The sequence below is a fragment of the Seriola lalandi genome, unplaced genomic scaffold (genome assembly GCF_002814215.2).
Source record: "Seriola lalandi dorsalis isolate HSWRI2012SDOR001 ecotype SW California unplaced genomic scaffold, Sedor1 jcf7180002054885, whole genome shotgun sequence".
In the NCBI taxonomy this organism is placed as follows: Eukaryota; Metazoa; Chordata; class Actinopteri; order Carangiformes; family Carangidae; genus Seriola; species Seriola lalandi.
The window spans coordinates 2186122-2213355 of NW_019525437.1; the positions used below are offsets into that span (position 1 = coordinate 2186122).

The following is a 27234-nucleotide window of genomic DNA, read 5'->3' on the forward strand; positions in this document are numbered from 1 at the left end:
TGTGTGTGTGTGTGTGTGTGTGTGTGTGTGTGTGTGTGTGTGTGTGTGATCCAAGATCCAAAATAGAAAAATCTATCATTGGTTGAGGTAGGTGGGCTAATATTCCAGTCACTGATTCCTAATTTCTTGGTGATATCTGAAAAACCAACACAAAAACACTCTTTTTTGATTTAGACATTTTCCCAACTCATTTTTATAATTTGCTTAGTCGGGTGAGAATCTTTATGGCCCTGCAGATTTGCCCAATGATTAGCCATTGATAGTCTCCTTCTTAAATGAAAGACTATGTAACTCTCAGCATTTGTAAATGAAGAAACAGAACAGCTCTTCAGTTTCCCGCAGTGAGTTGTGTGAATAACATCCTGCTGTGACACAGGTGAACTAGCGCTACGGGAAGTAGACGGTTGTGACTGTCACCGGCAGCTCACGTCAAGTCAGGCGCAGTCAGTCGAAGTCAAACTCGAACGCACCTCTTGAATGAATCAAAAATGCTTGATCGTCACGTGATTCCTTTAGCGCTCATATAGTTACCAGAAGTTCGTAGCGGGAAATTTGAAAACGTAAATACAGAGACAGAAACGTGATCGTTGTTAAGACTTATAATGCTTGCTTACATTATAGTATTATCGTTTACCACTACCCCCTTAATTTTTTTTTGTTTTATTTTTTATTTTATTTTTTCATATATTGTTTTTCTTTTATGTTCGTTATTGAACTGTATATTTGTTTGTATATATGCTTGCTCTGACGAGCTGTTTGTAATGTCCATGCTTGTTCATATATACTTTTCTGAACATTTAAAAAAAACAAAACAAAAAAAACAAAACTCGAAGCTTCAAAACGGCAGTTAACAAACCAATGGGTGACGTCACGGTCTAGTTTAGTGTCAGTTAACTACAATGTTTTGAACCTTGAACGAAGAGGAGACATTTTCCAACCGGACTTTGCTTTTGAAATTAGTGTTCCATGAGTTGCCCACTTTCGCTGTGCGCGTTCCCGCGAAGAGCGGGGAGCGGGGTGGGGGGAGCGGGAGTGGGGTGTGGGGGGTGGTTTGGGCAGAACAAGGAAGAGGAGCAAGAGAAATATTTCATTCGAGTCGATGAATATGTGAAGGATTGTCCGGCAAAAGGAAGCTGGTGAGTCACATATATGTTCCCTCCTACATGTTTCATGTTGAAGTGACCGAGCTGTGAGCGCGTAGAGAGGCGGACAGACCGAAAAGAGACGGGGAAGCGCTGTGGAGACAGACACCTGGCTCCTGTTAGTGACGGTTTGACTCACAGCGCCCACACACACCCGAGCCCTGTACGGATAGACAAGTTTAACACACCCAGGAGAGGTTTTCGTTATCTGGTTTAACCGAACTGCCCCTCCTGCCTGTAGTAGGATACCCTGCAGTACTAGGCCATTTATCCACCGGCTCAGTCAACTCTGGGTTTATCTGTCCTGCCCCGAACGTGTTCATGTGAAAAATTGTGAGTTGTTAATTATAAGCAACATCATCAGAACCATTAATACATTTCTTAGAAGAAACGCTGATACCTGCAAATAAATTCCGTTACACCAACATCTAAAAGTGATATCCAACCCAGGCTGCATTTCAAAGTTTATTTACCGTCGAATCAACGTCATGCATCAAGGACGAATTACCGTTAAATTAGGTTTCCATTTTGAAAGATCAACGTCGAACGTCCTACCTTTCAACATGAGTGAATTTACGTCTTGCGCGAGATGTGTATAAGAGACAGCATATATGTTCCCTCCTACATGTTTCATGTTGAAGTGACCGAGCTGCGAGCGCGTAGAGAGGCGGACAGACCGAAAAGAGACGGGGAAGCGCTGTGGAGACAGACACCTGGCTCCTGTTAGTGACGGTTTGACTCACAGCGCCCACACACACCCGAGCCCTGTACGGATAGACAAGTTTAACACACCCAGGAGAGGTTTTCGTTATCTGGTTTAACCGAACTGCCCCTCCTGCCTGTAGTAGGATACCCTGCAGTACTAGGCCATTTATCCACCGGCTCAGTCAACTCTGGGTTTATCTGTCCTGCCCCGAACGTGTTCATGTGAAAAATTGTGAGTTGTTAATTATAAGCAACATCATCAGAACCATTAATACATTTCTTAGAAGAAACGCTGATACCTGCAAATAAATTCCGTTACACCAACATCTAAAAGTGATATCCAACCCAGGCTGCATTTCAAAGTTTATTTACCGTCGAATCAACGTCATGCATCAAGGACGAATTACCGTTAAATTAGGTTTCCATTTTGAAAGATCAACGTCGAACGTCCTACCTTTCAACATGAGTGAATTTACGTCTTGGGCGTCAACTTTGAATTCACACTGAATTAGGTTTCGATTTTGAAAATGAATCAACGTTGAAATTGCGGCTTTGTTTCAACGTCTTACTGTTCAAGGCTGATTAACTTGGTTTCATTTTCACTCAGTTGCACACAACTGTGCAAGTTTGCAATTTGATCAACATGACAATGATGACAGAATCAGTGATTTACTGTACATATCTCAGGTTTTCAACTGTTAACCAACCAAACCAAACAAAAATATTCACCTGACGTCAGTGGTAAACCCTGAATATAATCAAGTGAAACTCCCTGGAAAAGAAATTATGGCATCTGTCACAATTAATCTACCAGAGATGGAAGGCCATTGTTCCACACTGTATATCTTTTATTCAGTGAATAAACAGACCATTCAACAAACCGTAGTAGGAGACATTTTGTATGGGTTTGTAAGGAGAACTACATTTGAAAGACATTTTATCTATAACACAGAAATAGAGGCTCTGTTATTGAGCTGAACACCCAGGAATCATTTCATTGTGTGTTTGAGTCGGAGCTGCATTTGAGTGGCTGAGAGATGGGTGGAGATAAAAACTGTGTTAATCTGCATATTCCAAGATTACGAAATACTAAATGCTATTTGAAGACTTTTTTTCTCATGTAATTTTGAAGAATAGAGATGAGTTTTCAGTTTGTCAGTTTAATCAATGCCAGGAGAGGAACTTTAAAGTTGTTTATACAGCGTTCATTTGTTTCGGTCAGTGTGCAATTTATTTTTGCAAAGAACCAGGGCTTTGAAATGTGCCCCACTACTTTGAATCTGTGCTCCTTCTGCCCCCCCCCCCATTCAGAAGTTTCTAAAGCCACCACTAATGGTGGTCATTGTGCGTGTGCCTCCAGTGTTACAGGATTACCTCTCAGACTGACGGAAGATGAGTGATTTGGAGGAAGAGAAGGACGGATTAGGGTCTCCAGCATGGATGGAGATTGATAGGTCCAAAGAGAGTCCTCCAAGCTTCAGTAATGAACCTGGACCCTCAGACACAAAGTAAGAGACTGTTTCTACTGTGTACAAACAGATTGGATATGAGTATGGTGGGGGCTTTATCCAGTCTACTTAGTGAATCTGAATCTTATCGTCTAATCCCTTTTCAAACCTGAATTGTTTTAGCTGTCAGCTGAAACTCAAAGGCTGAACTGAGACTTCTGTTGGCTACGAAGTCAGAAAAAGTTCAGTGTTGGTCTTTACTGTTGACAGCCTGCAGCTCCAACCTCCCAGCTCCTTCATCCAAATACTGAAGGTCCTTATGCACAATTATGAAGTTTCAGTTAGCGATCTGATGTGAATGACATTTCACTGACTGTGTGATCACTTTCATCAGGCAACGCTGTGTGCAAATCATGCTTGATGTGTTGTTCAGTTTTCTAAGTGACTTCTTTTACAGACTGGCTGTTTCTTCACTCTCTGACCCAATGTCCCATTTTGTGACAGGCATGCAGCCGAGCAATGTTTGTCTTTACTGTTGTTGTATTTTCCCCACACATTTTCTTTTGGCTCTTGCACTGCTGTGTAGTGTTCTGCTTTTACTGCTGTGCTTGTATGTAACTGTGTGTACAGTCCCTGCTGCTGCTCCTTGCAACTCACTCTGAGCGCTCTTCAGAAACCTGCGGGTGATGTCACGGAGGCTACGTCCATCTTTATTTGCAGTTTATGGTGAAAACATGCCTGCTCATGGATGACTTTTCTGACTTTACTCGTCAGCATGACGGCAGTGTTGTATCAGTGTTCATCCTCAGCCAGCAAACTGAAACAACTTCTAATGTTTTTGGCCATAACTCGGGAATTCATACACTAATGAACTGCAAGTGGACTGGCTGGTTGAGGCAAACAGTCAGAGTGACTTGCTATCTGATTAGGTAGGCACTGTTGTTAAAATCGTTTTGTTACAATGATCGCTGAAAGCTTCGTCATTTAAAAAGAGGTGTGTTCATGTCCACAGAAAGAGGAAGAGGAGTGGTGTCTCTGTGGAAGAGCAGCTGTCCTGTTGTGCTCTGTGTCAGGACGTCCCGAAGGATCCAGTCTCTACCAGCTGTGGACACCGGTTCTGCAGACAGTGCATCACCTCATACTGGGACCAGTCTAGTTCATCAGGAGACTCCTCCTGTCCCTGGTGTGGAAAAAGACCCAGAACAAGACCTGGACTGCAGACAGCCGGTCGGACCAGCAGTCTACATGATGATTTTAATACCACAACATTACAAATCTTTTCTTTGCTTGACACTGTCTCTTCTCTTTCAGCAGATGGTGGTCTGCAGGAGGTTTTAGATCAACATAAGATCAGACTGAGGAGCAGATGTGAGCGTGTGACTGAAGGAACTGATGGAACAGGAAGTGGAACCCTCCTCAACAGCATCTACACTGAGCTCTACATCACAGAGGGACAGAGTGAAGAGGTCAATACCCAACATGAGGTGAGGCAGCTGGAGACAACTTCCAAGAAGAATAACCTCCATGACGCTCCAATCAAGTGCAATGACATCTTTAAGGCCTTACCTGACGAACAGAGACATGGAGTCTTTAAAGTCTTACCTGACCGACAGAGACCCATCAGAGTGGTTCTGATGAACGGCGTCGCTGGGATTGGAAAAACCTTCTCAGTGCAGAAGTTCAGTCTGGACTGGGCGGAGGGATTGGAGAACCGAGATGTCAGTCTGCTGGTTCTGCTTTCATTCAGGGAGCTGAACCTGATCAGAGATCAGCAGTACAGTCTTCTCAGGCTGATCCATGTTTTTCATCCAACATTACAGAAGGTCACAGCAGAGCAGCTCGCTGTCTGTAAAGTTCTGTTCATCTTTGACGGCCTGGATGAAAGCAGACTGTCACTGGATTTCAACAACAGGAAGTCTGTGTCTGATGTCACACAGGAGTCATCAGTCAACGTGCTGCTGACAAACCTCATCAGAGGGAGACTGCTTCCCTCGGCTCTCGTCTGGATAACTTCCAGACCTGCGACGGCCAATCAGATCCCTCCTACATGTGTTGACAGGGTAACAGAAGTCCGAGGCTTCACTGATGCTCAGAAGGAGGAGTACTTCAGGAGGAGATCCAGTGATGAAGAGCTGTCCAGTAGAACCATCTCACACATTAAAACATGCAGGATCCTCCACATCATGTGTCAAGTCCCAGTCTTCTGCTGGATCACTGCTACAGTTCTGGAGCACATGTTGACCACAGACCAGAGAGGAGAGCTGCCCCAGACCCTGACCGACCTGTTCTCACACTTCCTGCTGGTTCAGACAAAGAGGAAGAAGAACAAGTACGATGAGGGACATGAGACGAGTCCACAGGAGCTGACGGAGGCTGACAGAGAAGTTCTTCTGAAGCTGGGGAGGCTGGCGTTTGAACAGCTGGAGAAAGGAAAGACCATGTTCTACCAAGAAGACCTGGAGCAGTGTGGTCTTGATGTCACAGAGGCCTCGGTGTACTCAGGACTTTGTACTGAAATCTTCAAGAGAGAGAGTGTGATCTTCCAGAAAACAGTCTACTGCTTTGTTCATCTGAGTATTCAGGAGTTTCTGGCTGCAGTTTACATGTTCCACTGTTACACCAACAGGAAGACAGAGGTCCTGGAGAACTTCCTAGGGAAACAACATGTTGATTCAACCCTGGATGACTTCCTGATGGCAGCCATGGAGAAATCCCTCAAAAGTGAGAATGGTCACCTGGACCTGTTTGTTCGCTTCCTTCACGGCCTCTCTCTAGAGTCCAACCAGAAACTCTTAGGAGGTCTGCTGGGTCAGACAGAGAACAGTCCAGAAACCATCCAGAGAGCCATCAACAACCTGAAGAAGATGAAGAGTGACAGAGTGACTCCTGACAGAAGCATCAACATCTTCCACTGTCTGACGGAGATGAAGGACCACTCAGTTCATCAGGAGATCCAAGAGTTCCTGAAGTCAGAGAACAGATCAGAGGAGAAACTCTCTGAGATCCACTGCTCAGCTCTGGCCTACATGCTGCAGATGTCAGAGGAGGTTCTGGAAGAGTTCGACCTGAAGGAGTACAAGACATCAGATCAGGGACGACTGAGACTGATCCCAGCTGTGAGGAACTGCAGAAAGGCTCGGTGAGTCCAGACATGAGCATTATAATAATCAATCAGTAGATTGGATTAGTAGTTCCATGAAATTCAGATATACATAGTATCCATTTATTCTTATTATAGTTTTACATCAAACATTACAGGTCATTTGTGGTTTAAATGCTCTGAGCGCCAAAACTGTAGATTTTTCAGTTGGTTGTGATTGTTGTTGTCAAGTTAAGTTTATTGTATTAATTGTTTGATGCTATATTTGTCAGTGTTCGATGTTGTATAGGCATGTTTTTGGGTTTATTGAAATCTGCTAAAACAAATTAAAGTGGGACTCCACTGATCTCACTAGATGTAGTTTGCGCTTGAAAGTGTTGACAGAGCTGATCATTTCAATTGTTTTGTTTTTTCCCCGCAACTCTAAATTCAGTTCATTCAGAGTGCCAGTCAAGTCAGTGAGAAGTCCATGAGCCACTGCTCATCATCCAGCTGGGCGCACAGAGCATCTTTAGACTGCCTGAGAAAATCTTTCACTTCAGGCAGCAGTTCAGAAAATCTCACCAGAAACTTGCCTCTGCTTAGCCATCTGACGTGGACCCGTATGCAGCAACAATTCTGTGTTCTCCGCTTCAGTATCTTCCACCTGGGCGGAAAATAGCCTCCTCTGAAGGCTTCTGGCGCAGATGGAGTTCACAATCTTGACTGCTGCCATGATTTCAGATTTATTTTTAAAATCTCTGAACAGAAATGCTGTCCAGAAATGCCTCCTTCACCCTCTTTGAAAGGCTTTTTGTCAGGCCTGGACTATAAAGAGGACTCAGATGCAGAGAGACCAATTAGGCAGACTATATTAATAAATTCCAACCTCAGCAGAGAGTGACAAATTAAACCAGCTATGGAATTTATGCTATCTAGACAAGACTAAACCTATCAGGGAAAAAATCTAATAAACAAAACCCACTCCAAATGGAGGGACAAAACTGCAGAAACAAAAAGGAATAAACCAACAGAAAATCACTCAACAGGGAGGCTACAAAAACTGCTATGAACTTGACAAAACAGATGAATCTATACTATGAAAATACAAACAAAGAATCACTCACATGGAGCTAAAGAATAAATCCAAAAAGGCAGAGACAAAGCAAGGCAAGATCTGTGATAACTGGCTGGGGTGCACGGACGGAACGAGACACTCTGGCACAAGACAAAGGGAGACGCAGACTATAAGACACATGAGGGCAAATGGGAAACAGGTGGACACAATCAGGAACCAGGGAAGACACTCAGACAGGTGACACATGAGGAAGGGCAAGTGACCTGAAACGAGAGGAGAGTTACTTTTCAAAATAAAACAGGAAATGACAAGACATGGAGACAAGACAAAAACCCCAACTTGACTTCACTGCGTAACACTTTTTACGTTTCAGAAGTACGCGACTTACTCAATATGATGCAATAGTGGCTGCTTTTCCCCTCATGTTGGGCCTCTTGAAAATGGATTGCTAGATGAGATTTCAGTTCTTTAATCTCCATAGCTCAGATTTGGCTGGAACACAGGTCTGAATATATCAGATCAGAGTGGAGAATTCTTCTTATAGACACCTTTGGTCTGATGACATTCTGTGAAGACGATGCAGCAAACAGACATTAGATCTATTTGTTCACTGAGTTAAACTCAATCCATTTCTAAACAGTGGACAGTAAAAATGTTTTTCTAAAGAAGATGCTCCATTCTGACTCTGGGGATCAAATCACTTTATGAAGCCTAGACGTGACGTCATTTTCACTCCGTCATCTGTAAAACAAAGATTCCCATTAAAACAAAAAAAATGATTGTTTCATGTCAAACCCAATAAGATGTGCTGAACCACAGATATGAAGAGCAGATGTTCATCAAATGATGTCATGTTTTGTCATCATATGCATCGTCTGTATTTTTATTACAATTTAAATCAGATTTTATTCTAACACATTTTATCACTTCTATAATCACAGGCTTGTTGATTGTCAACTCTCAGAGACTCACTGTGAAGTTGTGGCCTCAGCTCTGAAGTCCAACCCCTCCCATCTGAGAGAACTGGACTTGAGTGAAAACGACCTGCAGGATTCAGGAGTGAAGCTGCTGTCTACTGGACTGGAGAGTCCAAACTGTAAACTGAAGACTCTGAGGTCAGTTCACTAACTGAAGCTGTTGTTATGAGTGCATGAATTATTATGAAGTTTCTTACTGAGTATTTTCCCACTTCAGTCTGATGATGAACAAACTGTTATGAACATGAGATACAGATAAAACAGTTAAGTTAATGTCAGACTGTTTCTGCTGCCGAGAGGAGAAGGAAAAGAAAAGTAGTTGATGTCTGATGAGTCAGTCTGACTGAAATGTAAATTTATAATCATGGAAATATTTAACAGTGTGTGGATCATTGTTGGTTTAGTTGTCTTTTTTTCACTGAGTCTCCTCATGTTATTCTGAGCTGTAGTGATGAAGAAGAGTTAAAGCGTCATCACTGTCAGAAATCCTTCCGGTCTGATTAAAGAATCTGTGCTAAACTAAAATGAAGCTATAATAGTTATATATTTATTTAGTGTGATAAACTCTGTGTTTGTTAGAAGCTATGTTCTAACACCAGAGTGGACAAATGCAAGGTCTGGAACAGCAAAACAATTCCACTGATTTATATAAATGTGTGGGCATACTATTCATTATTTTTTATCACTTAATTGTTAAGTTTGTTCCAGGTATCTGATTGGTCAGTGGTTTGGCTGTTGACAGGTTTTGATCTGATCCTGTGCCGCAGCAGTTCAGCATCAGTTACCGTGGTGATTTACCAAGAAAACAAGTTAACCATCGTTGTAAGAGTGAAAACCCAGAGTTAAACCTGAAGTTACCTCAGGAACCTCAAATCCTGCTTCATAGTAAGAGCTTAGATCTTGTGCGTGGTCAGGAACACAGCAGGTTTTGTATGTTGTGGAGCTGAGGGTACCATGGGGGAGGACACAGTAGAAACTGCCTATGAGAGGAAACAGCTCAGATACACAGAGCTGGCGGCAGAGGGGCCTGGTTGGAAATCTGCGGTCCAATGAAAGTGAGCTGAAGGGGCGGATTCGTTGGAGGATCAGTCTCGTCCCTATTACCTGAACTGGGTATAAGAGTGCCAAGTCTAAAGCAGGCAGTGAAGAACATGGCAGCCATTTCGAGTGAAAGACTATGGGTTAAAAGAAAGGTGAGAGAGGCGAAGACAGGTAAAAGCAGAACTTGTAGTGTGAATTCATGATGCTGTAGTGTAGTTGTAGTGTGAATCCAAGACTGTTTGGTCTTGTTGCTGCTAAAATGAGGAAGCTGAAGAGGCTCGGCTGGTTAGGATTACCAAGATGAGGTAACTGTTGTTTGGTTGATATGGTGGCTGATGGAGCATACTGGTTAGTTTAGCACACTGTTGGCATGCTAATTAGTATGCTAATTATTTTAGCAGGCTAGTTGGGTAAATAGGAGAGGATGTAGTCTGTTAGCAGCATGCTGTGTACCCAGACATCAGGTTGGCAGGTTGTTAGCATGCTGGTGGCTGGTGATACTTTACTGAGTTTAACTTGTTATGGAGGGTTGTATTGAGTGAGTGGGTGCAGGTAAAGAGGGGATTGGTTCTGGGACATTGGGACACTGTTGAAACTTCTGGGTGTCATGGGCCCAACTCAATGAAACAGCAGTTACTGAGAGGCTGCCCACCTGATGACCCTGTAGACTGACTGCACCCTCACACTCACACAAACTCATTTTGACACTGTGTTACTTCAGTTGATAAGAGGTCAAGGTCTGTCCTTCTTTCAGAGTGGTTGATAAGTTGTGGCTATTGGGGATATTAGTGGAAGTAAGACTGAGTGGGACTGATTCTCAGATGATGCTGCCTAACAGTCCAGTTGGGCCAGCCACTATAGCTTAAAGCAACATTATGCAGCTGTTTTACCTTAAAATAACAAAATCACTTAGATGGTACACTGACTGGTGCGGTCTGAGTTTCATACATCAGGCTCAGGATCTGTTTCCTTGCTGAGCTGCAGGAGAAGGACAGTAACTCAATGAGGGAATTTTCTACTAAATATTCTGTAACTCTGGTTGACACAATGGATCTGTTGGACTCAGACTGTTGAAGCTTCATTCAGCTTCAGCTGAACTCATCAAGTCATTATTTTGAATGTAGATGTGTGAGGAGGAGACCACTTAACAGTCAGTGTGGACTGCAGGAAGGATTACTGCCACCAACAACTATTTTAATCTACATATGACATGTGACGGTTTTAAGATAAAAACAAAAGTGAACTTCTCAATTTAATTGCACAAACATTCTAAGCTACTAAATATATTGATTCTATATTGACAGACTGAGGTCAGCAGTAGCTGATGAATCTGTGTTGACATATGGCTGTTGTGGTGACATTTAGATGATGTGTGTAGAAGGCTGCTATTATGATGATCCACAATAACAGAAGGACAAAGTCACTCTACTCATTTTAGAAAAAGCTCATTGATTGAGACATATCTGATTGATAATCAGTGATTATTATATATATGTTTTATTCTTTATTCAGGTTGAAGGACTGCAGTTTGTCAGAGATCAACTGTACTTCTGTGGCCTCAGCTCTGAAGTCCAACCCCTCCCATCTGAGAGAACTGGACCTTAGAGGAAACTGGGACCTGCAGGATTCAGGAGTGAAGGAGCTGTGTGGTTTTCTGGAGAGTCCAGACTGTGGACTGGAGACTCTGAGGTCAGTATGTTTGTTGGTTTGTTTGTTTGTCAGCAGAAAAACTGAACTGATTTGCACCAAACTTGGTGCAGGGGTAGGTCCTGGGCCAGGATTAAATGGGCCCATTAAATTTTGGAACTGATCAATTTGGTGAACAATTTGGTGCAGATCCAGATAATCATCTGATAATCATCTGGATCTGACAGATGTGTAAAATAGTTTGGTTGGAGGAGGTATGTGCTGTACTGAGTGCTAGTCTAGATATTATTATAATTATCACAATAATAATAATTATTATTCTCATTGTTATTAGAATTGTTACAATAATGAAAATGACATTTCTGCTGACCATTTTCCAAAGTTTCCCATTAAATCATCTGTAATTTGAGATTAAAACAGTTGAAAGCAGTTACAAAGTTTTTGTTCAGTTGAATTTGTGTTTGGTTTTGGATTTCCTGAGCTGATCTGCAGGATCAGAACCAGGACCAAGCGAGACCTTTTTACTGGATCAGGACGGGATCTTTAAAGTCTGATCATTTTCAGTCATGAAAAAAGTATTGTAGTAAGTTTTTAGTCCAACGTGTATGGTCTGATATTGATTCTATATTGACAGACTCTACTTACGTCAGCAGCAGCTGATGAATCTGTGTTGACATTGGATGATGTGTGTAGAAGGCCTACATTATGATGATCCACAATAACAGAAGGACACAGTCACTCTACTCATTTTAGAGAGAAGATAATTGATTTTGACATATCTGATTGATAATCAATGGTTTTTATTCTTTATTCAGGCTGAGTGACTGCAGTTTGTCAGAGATCAGCTGTGCTTCTCTGGCCTCAGCTCTGAAGTCCAACCCCTCCCATCTGAGAGAACTGGACCTGAGTCACAACCGGCTGCAGGATTCAGGAGTGAAGGGTCTGTGTGGTTTTCTGGAGAGTCCAAACTGTAGACTGGAGACTCTGAGGTCAGTTCACTGTGTGTTACTGTTGTAGAGAAATGTCACTATTGGGGAAATTGTACTTTCAGTGCTCTTCTTTACTTGATCTCCTTGCACTTATCGAATAGATGTAGTACTTAGTACTTACACCAAGATCTCCTACTGCACTGAAGCTTTAGTGATGTCCTTCACTGTAAGTTGCTTTGGATGAAAGTGTCTGCTGAATGAATAAATGTCAATGTGTCATTTTTGTCAGTTTCTCAGGAAATGTTTGGATCTTCATATAAAAATCAGACTTATCTATGAGTTCGTACATTTTGGTGCGGATCCAGACCTTTTTACCGGATCAGGGCTGGATATTTAAAGTGTGATCCATTTCGGTCATGATTAAAAGTATTGTAAGTTTTTAGTCCAACGTGTTTTATTCTTTATTCAGATTGATGAACTGCAGTTTGTCAGAGATCAGCTGTGCTTCTCTGGTCTCAGCTCTGAAGTCCAACCCCTCCCATCTGAGAGAACTGGACCTGAGAGGAAACTGGGACTTGCAGGATTCAGGAGTGAAGGATCTGTGTGGTTTTCTGGAGAGTCCAGACTGTGGACTCAAGGCTCTGAGGTCAGTTCACTGTCTGTGACTGTTATAGATCTTATATCTTTATCCCAACAACTGAACCTAATTTATCTTAATACATAATTTGAATCCATTCACTTAGAATTAATTAATTAATGACATTTTAAACTGTTGTCACATATTTTAAGACTGAGAATTTCAGGTCATTTCATTGAGTCCTGACTAATGTGTATTTGCTGAAATTGTGTGTTTGTGTCTGTTTGTGTGTTTTGATCATGATCAAGTGTGACATTTTTTGTATTTTGCATTGTGTAATTTACTAGTGTTTACTAAATGTGCTAAGAAGGAAAAGTCTTAAAGGACCACACTGTTGGTTTTACAAGGTTCAGTCCATTTACTACAAATCCAAATCCAAATGTACTGTAAAGTTTCCTGAGCTGTTTTGAAAAGTGCCAACAGATTAATGTCATTACCTCCACCAAGGACGTTATTTCTGTTTAGGTTGGGACATATGTGACTGATAATCAATGATTTTTATCTATATGTTTTATTCTTTATTCAGGTTGAAGGACTGCAGTTTGTCAGAGTTCAACTGTGCTTCTTTGGCCTCAGCTCTGAAGTCCAACCCCTCCCATCTGAGAGAACTGGACCTGAGTGACAACAGGGACCTGCAGGATTCAGGGGTGAAGGAGCTGTGTGGTTTTCTGGAGAGTCCGGACTGTAGACTGGAGACTCTGAGGTCAGTTCTCTGTCTGTTACTGTTGTAGAGCTTATATCTTTGACCTAATTTATCTTCACACATAACTTGAATCAGTAAATTTATTTAGGGATATATATTTAACTGGACCCAAACAAAGACAACACAAAGGGGTTGGTAAAAGAAAGAGCTTTTATAAACACAAAAGTCCAAACACTTACAGGAAGTAGGTGAATAACTTAAGTTCAGGGATGAAATGCAAAACTCTGAAAATTCAAATGAAACTGGTCAGCAACAATCACAGGAGCATGAGGAAAAATCAGGGAAAAGTGAAGAGATGGCTGAGGACAGGAGGTGAGAAACACAGGGAAACAGCCTGAGGATCAGACAGGGGCAAATCAACAGGCCTCAGGTGGACAACTCGGGGGCAGAACAGAGGCTGAGCAGAGAAATCGGGCCGGAGACAAAGGCTGGGCAGATGGGCTGGGCAGCTCGAGAGGATGGCCCAGAGGCCGGACACACAGGTGGAGCCCTTCTGGTGGGCGTCGCCAATGATGATGGCGGGGCCTTTCCAGATATGGAGCAAGAGGCTGACAGAGAAGACTGGATACCTCTGGAGGTCAAGCTGGAGGGCAACAGCGAAGGCGGGGTCGCCTTGAGAGCAGGGTTTCTGCAGGTTTCAACACTTTAAATTTAAGACTTTTTAAGACCTTTAAAAGACTATTATGAATGAAATTTAAGACCGATTTCATGTCCACACTGGTAAAAAAGTAGAAGGGATATAGAAAAAATCGGAGTCATAGAATTACTTGAAGTTAAATGAATTTATTGAAATTACCAAACTATGTATTCACATTCACAACTGTGTGAGAAAGAAAAAGGGATTAACACAGCAGTAGTCCTATATAACAAGGCCACAACAACTCAACAAGTTAATGCCCATCAACTACACTGTGTGTGTGACTAAGAGAGACATAGAGAGACTTGAGTGACTGAGTGAGTGAGAGAGTGACTTGTTTGTGTGTGAGTTTTTGTATTGGTTGTCTATAGTCTATATGTATATTTGTGTATGCAAAAGTGTGTGTGTGTGTGTGTGTGTGTGTGTGTTAAAGAATGCTCTGTCTATGTGAGTAGGCATGTCTAAAAGAGCAGTGTGTAGCGCTGGGGCATGCAGAGCGGGTCGTGCTTGGGCTGAGTGCCGGGATAACTTCACAATAATGCGTTTTCTGGAGACTTTTGACAGCAATTTGTTGTTTTTCTGATTTTTCATGCGACTCCGGGGCCTTTACACCAAGCGTGCCCAACTTCGGCGTCTTCTTGCACAGTGTGCAGTGGACAGGACTCGCTAAACTTGCACTTCCCCATATGGACTAATGTTTGATAAAGGAAAAGTAGGTTAGTGGAAAAAACATTCGAAACGCAGTTACTTCACAAACCATGACCAGTTGTGTGTACGGCGATAAATTCCCACCAGGCTGCAACGTTTGTATCAACTATCAGTTTCACATTGGTCTCGTTTGTAGTTTTAGTACAGTGTGGTATACGTGGACCATTGAAAGAAAGAACTACAACACAAAACCAATATACAGTGTGCTGTCTCAGAATTTGCCCCCCCCACAAAACAAACATTTTGACATTTTTGGCAGATGGGATCACCCTGGAGACTGGCAACAAGTCTGATCTGATATTCATTCTATATTGACAGACTGAGGTCAGCAGCAGCTGATGAATCTGTGTTGACATGAAGAGGTGTATGAATGATGTGCTGACATTTGGATGATGTGTGTAGAAGGCTGACATGATGATGATCCACAATAACAGACGGACAAAGTCACTCTGCTTATTTATTATATCTGATTGATAATCAGTGATTTTTATTTATATGGTTTATTCTTTATTCAGGTTGAAGGACTGCAGGTTGACAGAGATCAGCTGTGCTTCTCTGGCCTCAGCTCTGAAGTCCAACCCCTCCCATCTGAGAGAACTGGACCTGAGGTACAACAGGGACCTGCAGGATTCAGGGGTGAAGGAGCTGGCTCATCTTGTGGAGAGTCCAGACTTTGGACTGGAGACTCTGAGGTCAGTCGAGGGCCGGAGTCAGTCCATAGTTGGTATCAGAGCAAAGATCCAGTGTTTCCTGTAAACCCTTAAACTTCTTAGTATTCCGTTCCCATGGAATATTGTTGTGGGCCTGCAAAATAAGAAAAGTGGACTAAAAGTAAGAACAACATTCCTTCCCTAGTTGTGAGGGAGAGAAGATGACAGTGCACATCTCCACCTAAACCCTAGGCCTAAAACAATTTAAGCAACTTTCTGATCCAGATATGATTAAAGACTCAAATTTGATTCAGATGAGGAATGAAAATTGGTTCCGGTTCTGGTAAAAGCAAAAATAGACAAATATTTTCCATCATTGACTGATCTGAAGGCCGTCCGTCATCTTGACAGATCCGAGCAGAGTTACACATTTACATTTAATCATTTGGCAGACGCTGCAGGTACATGGTGGAAGTAACTAAATTCCCCTCAAAGTTTTACTATCCGGGCGCTGACAGGACGTTAATGACGGATGGAAAGAAACATCAGCAGCCATTTGAGAATGTGGCTTGGCATACCAAAGAGCTTCAGGAGTATTAATATAGCTCAGAGACCGAGCTCCAGCTCTCGATCAAGGGCCTAGTCCTGGAGTTTCAGGTGACCAAGATGAGGCTGATGTTGCATTACTGCAAAGACAATAAGGTCAGGGCAGCAGGAATAGAATTCATAATAATAATAAAACCTGATTATTTTCCACTCACTTTGTAACTGTTGTGGTTGTGTTTGTCTACACAGGGTCGCCATGGACAGGCTGATTAAAGATTCCACAGACATAACCTGTGAGTACTGAAACACTGTTAACACTATAAATGCTTGTGAGGGGGTAAAACACTGGTATGGGTCGATCTTTTTTACCAACTCCTCGTCCTCTTTGTTGTGTGAGGCGCTGTCAGGCATTTTTTTCATTTCATTCATTACATATCAGTATTGGAAAAATATCCATACATTGTGATTGATTTGAGACATGCTGCCCAGCTTTAATGTGCATTTAGTTGTTCTGGAAAGCATCTTACATATTAGTTTAGCTGAGCTGGTGAGCTGGTTTTATACACTTAAGGATTGGGGAGATAGTGAGAGGCAGGTGTGGTGGCAGGTGGGGATGATATGGGAGTAAGTATATTCAGCTGGAGCCGCAGCATGAATGTGAAAGCAGTTCAACTTCCAAATAGGGTTAGGTTAGGCGTGGTTAGGACTCGTCCTCCCCGCAAACAAATGACTGCTCCAATGACAATGGGTGTGGTTTGATATGATTTGTAAGGTGCAAGGCTGCAGCTGGACCCTTCTCTACGGGAATGTAAACAGGTGGATGTTGGAGTCAGGTGAGCAGATTGGTGGGAAAGTCTGAGGACATCTGATGGACACGTGTAGAATGGCAGGTCTGGAAAGTGTCTCAGAAATACATGGGCCTGGAGGAAGTGAGAAGTTTCTGTAGACGAAGACAGAGAGGTGGATTGAGCAAAAGAAGATCAACCGAGGCAGCCATTATGACAACATGACCATGAGCTCAAATCTAATTATTCATGAAGAATGTGGTCTATGAACAATGAGCTTTTGCAATAATGGCCTCTGTGTTAGAGGGAATGTCTGTTGTTTTTCAGAGAAAACAGACTTTAAGTGTCACTGCAGGTCTGATCCACAAACATTAAACCCGACTGCATCCCATCAATGCAGCTGATGCAGGACCAAAATAATGATACGTAAAAACAAATGAACTGCTGACATGGAGCAGAAGTTCATCATCATTCTCTTCAGATTTGACTTTCTACAGTACAGCTGCTGTTTATAGCTGCTGTTGGCTCATATTCTCTGAAATCAGATCTGAGGAGGAACAGTAAAACCTGATTTCTGACATCCGCTGTGTCTCTTCTCCCCCCATCAGGTGACTCTGATATCAAACTGGACACCGCAGAGACAATGATGAAGGTGAGAGATAAACCATTGTGTCCTAATATTCCAGACAGATTTAACGGCTCAACACACAGCAGGCAATAGAAAACACACATTCAGAGAAGTCAACTTCACTGTGACATCATAACGTAAACACCTCTGGCCATTATTCAACTTAGGAAGGAGAGATTGTGACCATATTTACTGACTTGGCTGGTTGGTGGAGGAAACAGCCAGGAGGCGGGAATTCTAATTCATGACTTTTATGCTTTCATAACTTTTCAAACTTCTTTAGTTTAAGTCAGCTGTTTGGGTGTTGAAGTTAAAGTCTGTCACATTTTCTTCTGCTTCAATTTTTTTGTAAATAATTACAATGGCAGCTTATACTTATGTAACACTATCAGTCCACCAAAACGCTCTGTTGGCTCTGACTTGTGCACTGTGCTTCAGTTCAGTGTGAAATGTGTAAGAATATTTGTTTTTTGCTGTTATTAACACAAGTCCTTTCTAGTAAAATAGCTTATGATGTTTCTTTCTGAATAACAGCCTCCATCAGACTTCATGCCTGAGCTGCAAACTGAATCTACACAAGTCTCACACAGGTAATCATATAAGAAGAAGCACTTAACAACATTTTAGGCAACGTACCTCCTTCTTTCCCCGCATCTTTCCTCTTATGAGCCACAGCAGTCCTGATGTTCTCTCTGCAGTGTTGGTGGTCTCATGGATGGCTCTTGTCCCCCTCCCTCAATGTGTTAATTGTTATGACGCCAAGGTCATAAAGTGAGATTGGGTTTTCATACACACCCGTCCCAGAGCAACACCCCACAAGCACCACCACGCTGACTAACGCATACAGTACATGCATCCACACATGCATCGTATGGGAAGCCACCACGTTCCACGCTTCGTAACACAGACAAAAGAGTAGATGCCGTCCCCTGCAAAACTTATTTTTATAGTACTTATACTCTGCCCAGTATTTGCAAAACAAAATCACTTACATAAAGTTCTGTCACAAAACTATATTGTTACATATTCTTGCACATTTTTAAACGAGTAAAGGGATATCCTGGATACTTCTTATTGTGTATACGGCGTATACCTGCGAATCATGTTGACTACACCACTGCTTGTTCGTTTTGTTACTGCTACTGTGGTTCCAGTTTTCACCGTGTATTTAAAGGTCTTCAGACCGTCTTCTCTGATCATCCTGGAATGGTTTTGGATATGGATCTCAGCGATAGTCAATTTGAAAGTGCTATTTGTAAGTGCTGTCATTGCTACATAGCTAACATTAGCATTAACAGCTGTTTATATAACAGACTTGACGAGAGCTTGAGTCATCGTTGCTTTACAAGAGGTTATAATACGTCCTCTTACCAGCTACTTCTTCAGACTGGACGCTGCAGTGACTTGGTATTGGAAAACGACCACACAGTCCAACCAGCCCAGGGATAGCTGGTTAGCATGCTAACTTCAATAGAAGAAAGGAATAGAAGCAAAACAATAGGGTTGTTTCCACCTCTGGAGACAGCTAACCCTAACTCACAATGTTTCCTCTAGACTGGTGAGTAAACAGTTGCTAATGCTAATGGCTATGTAGCAATAGCAAAACTTACAGTTAACTCCTTTAAAGGTTCCCTTCGCAGTTTCTCACCAGCAGTAGTTGTTGGGACTCAGTACCAGTGTTGTGCCAGTTCACACTTGAAAAGAACTAGTTCAAAGTTCAGTTCATACAGATAAAAATGAACGAGTTCACGTTTATAGTTCTTTATTTTTTTTCTTTTTTAAATCCTTCTACCCATCCATCACCAGCCCCAAATCATTTCACTCCCAAACTAAATGAATTATTGTACATCACTGAAGAATCTCAGACATTAGTTACATTTAAAATCAGTATATAAATATAATCCGTCTGAGTCTTCACTTAAAACTGCTTCAAAAATATAAACGAGTTCAACGAACGCCCTTCATTGAATGTGTTCAGGCACAACACTGCTCAGTACATCCAGTACATCCTGCTCAAGCCACCCAAATCACTGGACTCTTCAACAACACTAGAAATGACCTTTCTCTTTTGTTCCAAGGACTGGGTAATGTTAAATGACTGGGCCTAAGGTCAGCAGCAGAAGTCTTAACCGTTGTACAGACTGCAAACACACACACACACACACACACACACACACACACACACACACCTACCTGTATTTACTCTAGATTAGACATTGTATGTTTTTGTAATTAATTGTAAATAAATGTCTTTAAGTATGACTACTGGTTATATTAATATTTTATTACTTCATGATAGCCAATAAATTGATAAACCAAAGAAGGCCCAACATATGGTGCCCCGCTTGTGAGGCAGAGCACAGACCCAACATAGTGCTATGGAACAATTTTTTTCATGAGTGGGTCCCCATTTTGAAACCTATAGACTGAGCGCAAACAGCATTTCTGCTTCTTTTTATTCCCTAAAGATCATGAGTATGTGTAACAGGTTCATTGTGCTCATCCAGCCCTCTATGCCCTACAGGTTCAGGTGTCCTGGTCCAGGTGGGTTTCGGTGCACATCAACTGGACTAGTATTTGTTATGGCTCAGGAGGCGGAGCTTTTCTACAGGATTGTCCAATGGGATGAAGGACTCCTCAAATTAGCTGGCAAGATGGCTGCAGGGCCACTGTTCGAAATCCAGTGTTCTAAAGATGCTGTCTGTCAGCTCCACCTCCCACACTGTGAAATAAAGGCTGGTGAGGAAATTATTGTGCTTTGTTTGAGCAATGATGAAACTCTATAGTCCTGTTAGTGCCCCCTGTAGGCTGCAGAGTCCATCACAGACCCAGTCTCATCTGTCACATCTGTCCCAGCACCCACACTGTGGTTTATGTCTGGTAACTTCCACACCTCCTATTAAGACCTCAAGCATGATGAGTTTCATCAGAGCTCACTGAGGCACTTGGTTAATGTGGCTATTACAAATACATGTCTTTTTGGAACTCACTTTTATTAGTTTTATTTAATTTGCACACGGTTAATTATCAACCAGACAGTGTTCCAGTCAAATTGTGAGTAGTTATGTTATTAATAAAATCATGAAATGAAATTGTCTAGAAGCATGTGGGTACGCAGTATATAAAGAAGACGTAACGTTGCATTATTTTTGATATTTTCAAACTGTTAGGGAATAAACTTAATAATTTAATAATTCATGTTGATAGTGTCAGATATGTGATATAAATTGTACGGTCCTCATTAAGAAGAATACAACACTAAGCTCTGAATGCATCTTCTAAGGTATTAGGGAAGGCGTTCATCCTGTGGGTTACGTGTACAGTGTGTTGGCTGTAGTCTATTACAGCTTGTGACAATGCATTCAAGCAGTGCTATTTGTAACTATTTGCTATCACTACATAGTTAGCACAAATAGCTGTGAGTTCAGCATCAAACTTCATATCTTACTCACCAACAGCTGTCTCCATCAGTGGAAAGTAACACCAATGTTAACTCTTGAACGTGGTTTTTGTCCCTCTGGGCAACACTGCATCTTCATCCTCTCATGTTGGACAAGTGGTGACCAGGGTGAGAGGGGTCTCTCCTGATACTGTCCGCCCGTCTGCAGAGACGGCTTGAGTGGATGTCTCTCCGTTTATGTAAAGGAGAGCTAACAGTCCACTGTGCTTTCTTCACCTCCCGCTGCAGGTCTTTCCTAATTAATCAAATCACACATTTGGAGAATCATGACACTCCTAGTAGATATAGAATATATGAGGTTGTTGTCAGTAAAACAGGTGTTGAATGTGTCTGTGTTTTCACAGCTCTGCTCTCTGAAGGCCTGCTGTCTGTTGCCCACTGCACTGATGATGGAATGAGCATCCTTGAACCGCTGGAGATCACAGACACTCATGTGATTGTCAAAGTCCTTCATCTCTCTAGGTTTGGCATAGTCCGGCCTTTGAAGGCTTTAAGGAGGTTTTGGAACAACCTAAACCCAACTAGCGGCCAAGTCTTGCTGTTCCTTAGAAAACCAAACCCCAAAACACAGAAGAAAAACCTCAATGTGCTTCTCTTTCCAAGCAACATCCCTCTGGAAGAGGTAAGACTTGTTACAGCTTCACTTTAAGTCAAATCCATCAGTATTGATCAGATATTGTGATACATAGTTACTCACCAGTTACACACCTGATAAAATGGCCTGTTGATTTATCAGTCGGAGTCTACTGAGGACTAACCATGTAATTACAATGTTCTTGTATCTTAAGGTGAGGAGAAAACAGACAAATTCTGGGTATATTCAGGTACCTTCCAAATGCGAACTCATCGAAGAACAAAGTTACACTGTTCACTGTCCGACGGCCTGTATAGTACAGCCTGAGGTGAGAATTCAAATGAAATGTTCTGTAACATGCTGATAAGATTCTTAAAACTTGTTTTAGTTTACTTTGGATACTTCGAGACACTGATTACTACTATTGCTACTGGTTTTCAGAAAGCGATCTTTGACCAGGATGTTGGACCAAATTACCATTCAACGTTTGAGATCCGCCTGCCTACAGTCACAGAACAAGTGACTATAGCAGTACGAGATGAAACAGATACAGATGTCTGGAAGCACAATGCTGACCTGACTGGTAAAGTCCTCATGTCCCTGCAGGGGGGAAGTCTTTAAAACCTTGTCTAACACCCTGTCAAAGTGCAAGGATATTAGAATGTCTTTCTCTGTTGACATCAGCATAAATGCTTCTAAATACTCTTGGGTGAGAGTGCTCCTAAGTCTGTTTTTAGCAAACTTAGGTGTAGAGAAGCTCCTGTCACAGGCCATTGGGTGACTGATAAGGTCAGGAGAAACTCTGCAAGTCCAATGACATGATATGCATCACTCAAGAGACTATATCATGACAGGATGACAATTGGACAAAGTTTTCTGTGACGCTTGTCTGACTCTGCACTCATCCCTTCCAACTGCTGCATGTGTTTATATGATTCACGTATGAAGACTGCAGCGTCATTCAACAATCCAACAAATGATGCAGTCTGTAGAACACTGCCTGTTGTCTCGGCCAATACCGGATTTAAAATATGTGTATAGCACCAGACGGGAATTTGGTTGAGGGACTGTTGTGAGAGAAAAGTATTTTTTTAAGTAAATTTTCTCACTACATCCTCCTAGCCCTGTGTTGGTGAATGTGAAAGAGAACTTCTATGTTACAACAACATGAAATCTATTTTCCTAATTCCTTCAGTACCGAGAGTGGAACCGATAACGTTGGATGGTTTTTGTAGGGGAGCTGAAATTTGTTATGAAACAGAACACCGCACAATAATTGTTTTCTCTCGGTTATATTGTTTTTATAATTGTTGGAGGCCAAAATCTGAATCGAATAATAAATAATAAAATTCATTTAAATGCACAGCCCTACACTGTGGTCATAAAGGGATGGACATGGTCAGCAACAATACTCAGGTAGGCTGTGATGTTTAAAAGATGCTCAGTTGGTCCTAAGTGGCCCAAAGTGTGCAGAGAAAATATCCCCTGCACCATTACACCACCAGCAGCATGAACTGTTGATACAAGGCAGGATGGATCCAGGCTTTCATGTTGTTTACACCAAATTCTGACCCTACCATCCGAATGTTGTAGCAGAAATCGAGATTCATCAGACCAGGCAACATTTTTCGAATCTTTTATTGTCCGATGTTGGTGAGCCCGTGCGAATTGTATCCTCAGCTTCCTGTTGTCAGCTGACAGGAGTGGCACCCGGTGTGGTCTTCTTCTGCTGTAGACCATCTGCTTCAAGGTTCCATGTGTTGTGCGTTCAGAGATGCTCTTCTGCATACCTCAGTTGTAATGAGTGGTTATTTGAGTTAATGTTGCTTTTCTATCAGCTCGAACGTCGGACTATTCTCCTCTGACCTCTGGCATCAACAAGGCATTTTCACCCAGAGAACTGCCGCTCACTGAATATTTCCTCTTTTTCAGACCATTCTCTGTAAAACCCTAGAGATGGTTGTGTGTGAAAATCCCAGTAGATCAGCAGTTTCTGAAATACTCAGACCATCCTGTCTGGCACCAACGACCATGCCACGTTGAAAGTCACTTAAATCACCTTTCTTCCCCATTCTGATGCTCGGTTTGAACTTCAGCAGATCGGCTTGACCATGTCTAAATGTCTAAATGCATTGAGTTGCTGCCATGTGATTGGCCTATTAGATATTTGCGTTAACAAGCAGTTGAACAGGTATACCTAATAAAGTAGCCACACACACACACACACACACACACACACACACACACACAGTGTGAACATGTACTTTTCTTGTTCAACTTATAGATGCTGAGCCAACATGGGCTCAGAGTGTCCAAGCAGAAAAGAACCTGGCGTCTGTTCGGACAGATTTCATCGACAGTGTGTCTGAACCTCTTCTACATAAGCTGCTGGATAAACTCCTGGAGTGCAAAGTGGTAACTCAGGATGAACTGGAGTCTGCTGAAGCACAGAACACCAGGGCAGACAAAGCTCGAGTGGTGATCGATACGGTGCTAAGAAAAGGACCAAAAGCCAGTGCAGCTCTGATTGCTGCTCTCTGTGAGGAGGATCAGTGTCTTTCAACAAAGCTGAGGTTAATGTGAAGCAGAAACAGTGTATATCAGGGTGTTTCACATCTTTAATTCTTAAGTTTTACCTTTAAACTTTTTCTCTATTGTTTAAGAACATTTGGTAAAAACTTGATAATTACAAAGAAGTAAATCTTGCAAGTATGGGACGACTAAACACACTATATCTGGAGAGACTTAATGCGTTTTGTCAAATGTAAAGCAACTTGCTGTGTATTTCCTTTTTTTTTACTATACTTTGTGTATACAACTTTCATTATTAAAAAAAAATGCGCTGTGTTTGTTGGCGTTTGAAATTGTTTGCATTCCTTACTCTTTCTTGTTATTTTGTTTGTAAGTAATTAACATATTTAATGTGACAGTATAGGAAATCCTGAAGATGTGCAATAGTATTTTAAGTCATAAAAGTGCGCCATGGTATATAATATGTAAGTAATTAAAAAATTTTCATAATGTACTATTTAATAGAAATAAGTAATAATAAATAAGTCGAACTATGTCATAAAAAACAATTGAACAATAATGTATAAAAATGTCATAGTAAAGTATGTCATAGATAATGTCATAGTAATAGCATAACATCACAAAAATATTCCTTATGTCAGAGTATATTCAGTCATAAAAATGTCTTAATGTAAGTCATAAGAAATTCATATCATAGTATTCCAGAAAAACTTGCCATAAAATAGTAAGAGAGAATATGCCATAGAGTATATTTCCAGATAGATGTGAAAGATATATACTAGTAGAATCTGCCCAAAAATATATAGATATACAATATGTGATCTATTATAGTAAATCAAATTGTGCAATAACATAGTATAAAAATGTCAAATTGTGTCATAGTATAGTAAACGTCACTATAAAGGATGTCATTATTAATGTGCAATGTGACATACACAGATACACACACATTTACACATCAATGTATACTTATGTATAATATAAATACACAACTGTGTCAATGCTTTTACTATATATTTCATCACATTTAGCTCAGAATAACATGACGAGACATTCAGTCTTTCACATTCAGTCATGTGATCATATAACTGAACACTCCTACAGGTATCAGCGTTTCTTATATAATATTGAGTATTCCATTCATGGTTCAGCTTATAATTAACAACTCCGCCTCTTTCACAGGAACGCGCTCGTAACAGGACAGGTAAACCAGGGTTAACTGAGCCAGTTAATAACCCGCTTCCTACTACAGGTTATCAGGACGGTCAATGTTAGGTTCAGTTAACCCAGATAACGGAAGTTACGAAGGTAACTATGGTTCTGTTTCATTCCTTCCTGACTGCCAGTGGCCGTAAACAAAGTGGATGAATCCACCAGCAGTGACACTAGGAACTGAGACCCACCTACTGTTCTGTTTGTAGAAGGGCAATGGAAGCACAGCTGATGCGAGCGTGGACCCGGAAGCCACCTTAAGACGGTAGAACCTCGTGAACGCGCATGGCGGTGCAGCACAGATATCCCGTAGTGATATTCCTCTCATTGCTGCCCATGACGTGGCCACACCCCTGGTTGAGTGACAAACAACATCGGAGAGGAGTGGTTCACCGGCCACCTCGTACGCCTCGTAAGCTGTAGCACAGAAACAGCTGCTCTGAGCGTCTAAGGCTCTGTGTTGCTTCAACATATGACTGCAGCGCCTGGACTGGACACTGGCAGTCAGGAAGTAATGAAACAGAACTAAAAGTGATCCTGGGTATTTTGAACTTGCTTCGTAGTACAGGCTTCAGGATGTATCCTGTTATCCACGATGCTCTAGCGCTGTCACATGATTTCTCAGAAATGTTGAAGCCTTATTCTTGTACATAATGTTTCACTGCACTTCCCCCTTTGACGGCAGCTGTGAACCCGCACGCTGCTCACTGCTACTTTCTGTTTAGCTAACTAACGGTGAAACTGACGAAGCCGTCAGACTACACAGCAAGAGTCTCGCACTTTAAACTCCTGAAGAGTCAGTAAGTTCAGTTTTTTAAATATTTCATCAACTTATGAACTTATTTCATCAACCAACAGATAAAACAAAACACAGAGCCTGTGTATTTGAATGCATTGCTCTGCATGAATCGACCTAAAGCAGACATCAGGTTGTGATGAAACTTGTTCTTTTAATGTCAAGACACGAATCAGTAAAATGTTCACAGACAACGTGTTTGTTTTCCGCCAAAATATCTCCACATTATTAAACTGTTCTGTATTCTTCAGTTCAGACTCTCACAGCTCCTGTTTCACGTTAAAGATCCTGAGGTCTGTACTACGAAGCAGGATTTGAGGTTATCGAGGTAACTTCCGGTTTAACTCTGGGTTTTCAGTCCTACTACAGTGGTTCACTGGTTACCGGGGTAAATCACCATGGTAACTTATGCTGAACTTCTAACCTGCTCTGGCGCAGTTTAACTTTAAAGGATCAATTACTGACCATTCTGATATCTGGAAAAACTGCGTCATCATTCCTACAGGATCCCGACGGGAATGATCAATAATAATGAGCAGTTAGTGGAACAGTTTTCCTGTTTGGGTCTTTCCATGTGTCCACTCTGGTTTTAAAACAAAGCTGCTAAAAACTGAGTTTATCAGGCAAAATAAATACATAATAACTATTATAGCTTCATTTTAAAATAAACAAAGATTCTTTAATCCAACAGATTCCTGACAGTGTTGATGCTCTTACTGTTCTTCATCACTGCAGCTCAGAATAACACGAGGAGACTGTGAGCACAACTGGAAATAAAAACTAAACTTCTGATGTGTTTTAGTAGAAAAATTATCTGTACACTGTTAAATATTTCCATGATTATAAATGAACATTTCGGTCGGCCTGACTCATCAGACATCAATTACCTCTCTCCTCTTTTCTAAGAAACTTAATGATAATTCATCCACGTATTTAAAATAAATCCTTAATCTGACTTTAATAGTAATTATATTTATAGATTTTTTTTTATTCTAGTTATGTGATAATACATTTCACCTTGTTGAATATCGCTTTTGGACGTGGTTATAACCGAACTTACTGGCAGGTATCAGCGTTTCTTCTCTTATCATATTAAGAACTTCATTCATGGTTCAGATGATGTTGCTTATAATAAACAACTCCGCCTCTTTCACATGAACGCGCTCGTAGCCGGACAGGTAAACCAGGGTTAACTGAGCCAGTTGATAACCTGCTTCGTAGTACAGGTTATCAGGACGGTCAATGTTAGGTTCAGTTAAGCCCAGATAACTAAAAGTTATCCTGGGTATGTTGAACTTGCTTCGTAGCACAGACCTCAGG

General features: G+C 41.6%; 1 protein-coding gene and 1 long non-coding RNA gene across 10 annotated transcripts; one reads left to right on the forward strand and one right to left on the reverse strand.

Moving 5' to 3' along the window:
- The first annotated feature begins 1034 nt into the window (after window positions 1-1034).
- On the forward strand, window positions 1035-24238 carry LOC147817823 (protein NLRC3-like). Of its 9 annotated transcripts, XM_087179990.1 has the most exons (18): window positions 1035-1136; window positions 3208-3355; window positions 4308-4522; window positions 4610-6434; window positions 8394-8567; window positions 10983-11159; window positions 11933-12106; window positions 12516-12692; window positions 13210-13386; window positions 15247-15423; window positions 16177-16220; window positions 17321-17364; window positions 17875-17930; window positions 19865-20079; window positions 21145-21422; window positions 21589-21702; window positions 21816-21957; window positions 23659-24238. In XM_087179990.1, exons 2-18 carry the CDS (start codon window positions 3240-3242, stop codon window positions 23955-23957), a joined length of 4404 nt encoding a protein of 1467 aa, XP_087036116.1. In that variant the 5' UTR covers window positions 1035-1136; window positions 3208-3239; the 3' UTR covers window positions 23958-24238. The 9 variants fall into 9 exon arrangements, 8 of the variants coding, with proteins under 8 accessions (XP_087036116.1, XP_087036115.1, XP_087036120.1 ...); XM_087179989.1 differs by having other exon boundaries at window positions 4308-6434; XM_087179988.1 differs by lacking the exons at window positions 1035-1136; window positions 3208-3355 and adding an exon at window positions 4089-4224.
- On the reverse strand, window positions 19770-25913 carry LOC147817824 (uncharacterized). The gene is made up of 2 exons (XR_015438633.1): window positions 25310-25913; window positions 19770-21035 (listed from the first exon to the last, which is right to left on the reverse strand). It is a non-coding gene; the product is annotated as an uncharacterized LOC147817824 (long non-coding RNA).
- Window positions 25914-27234: the final 1321 nt, after the last annotated feature.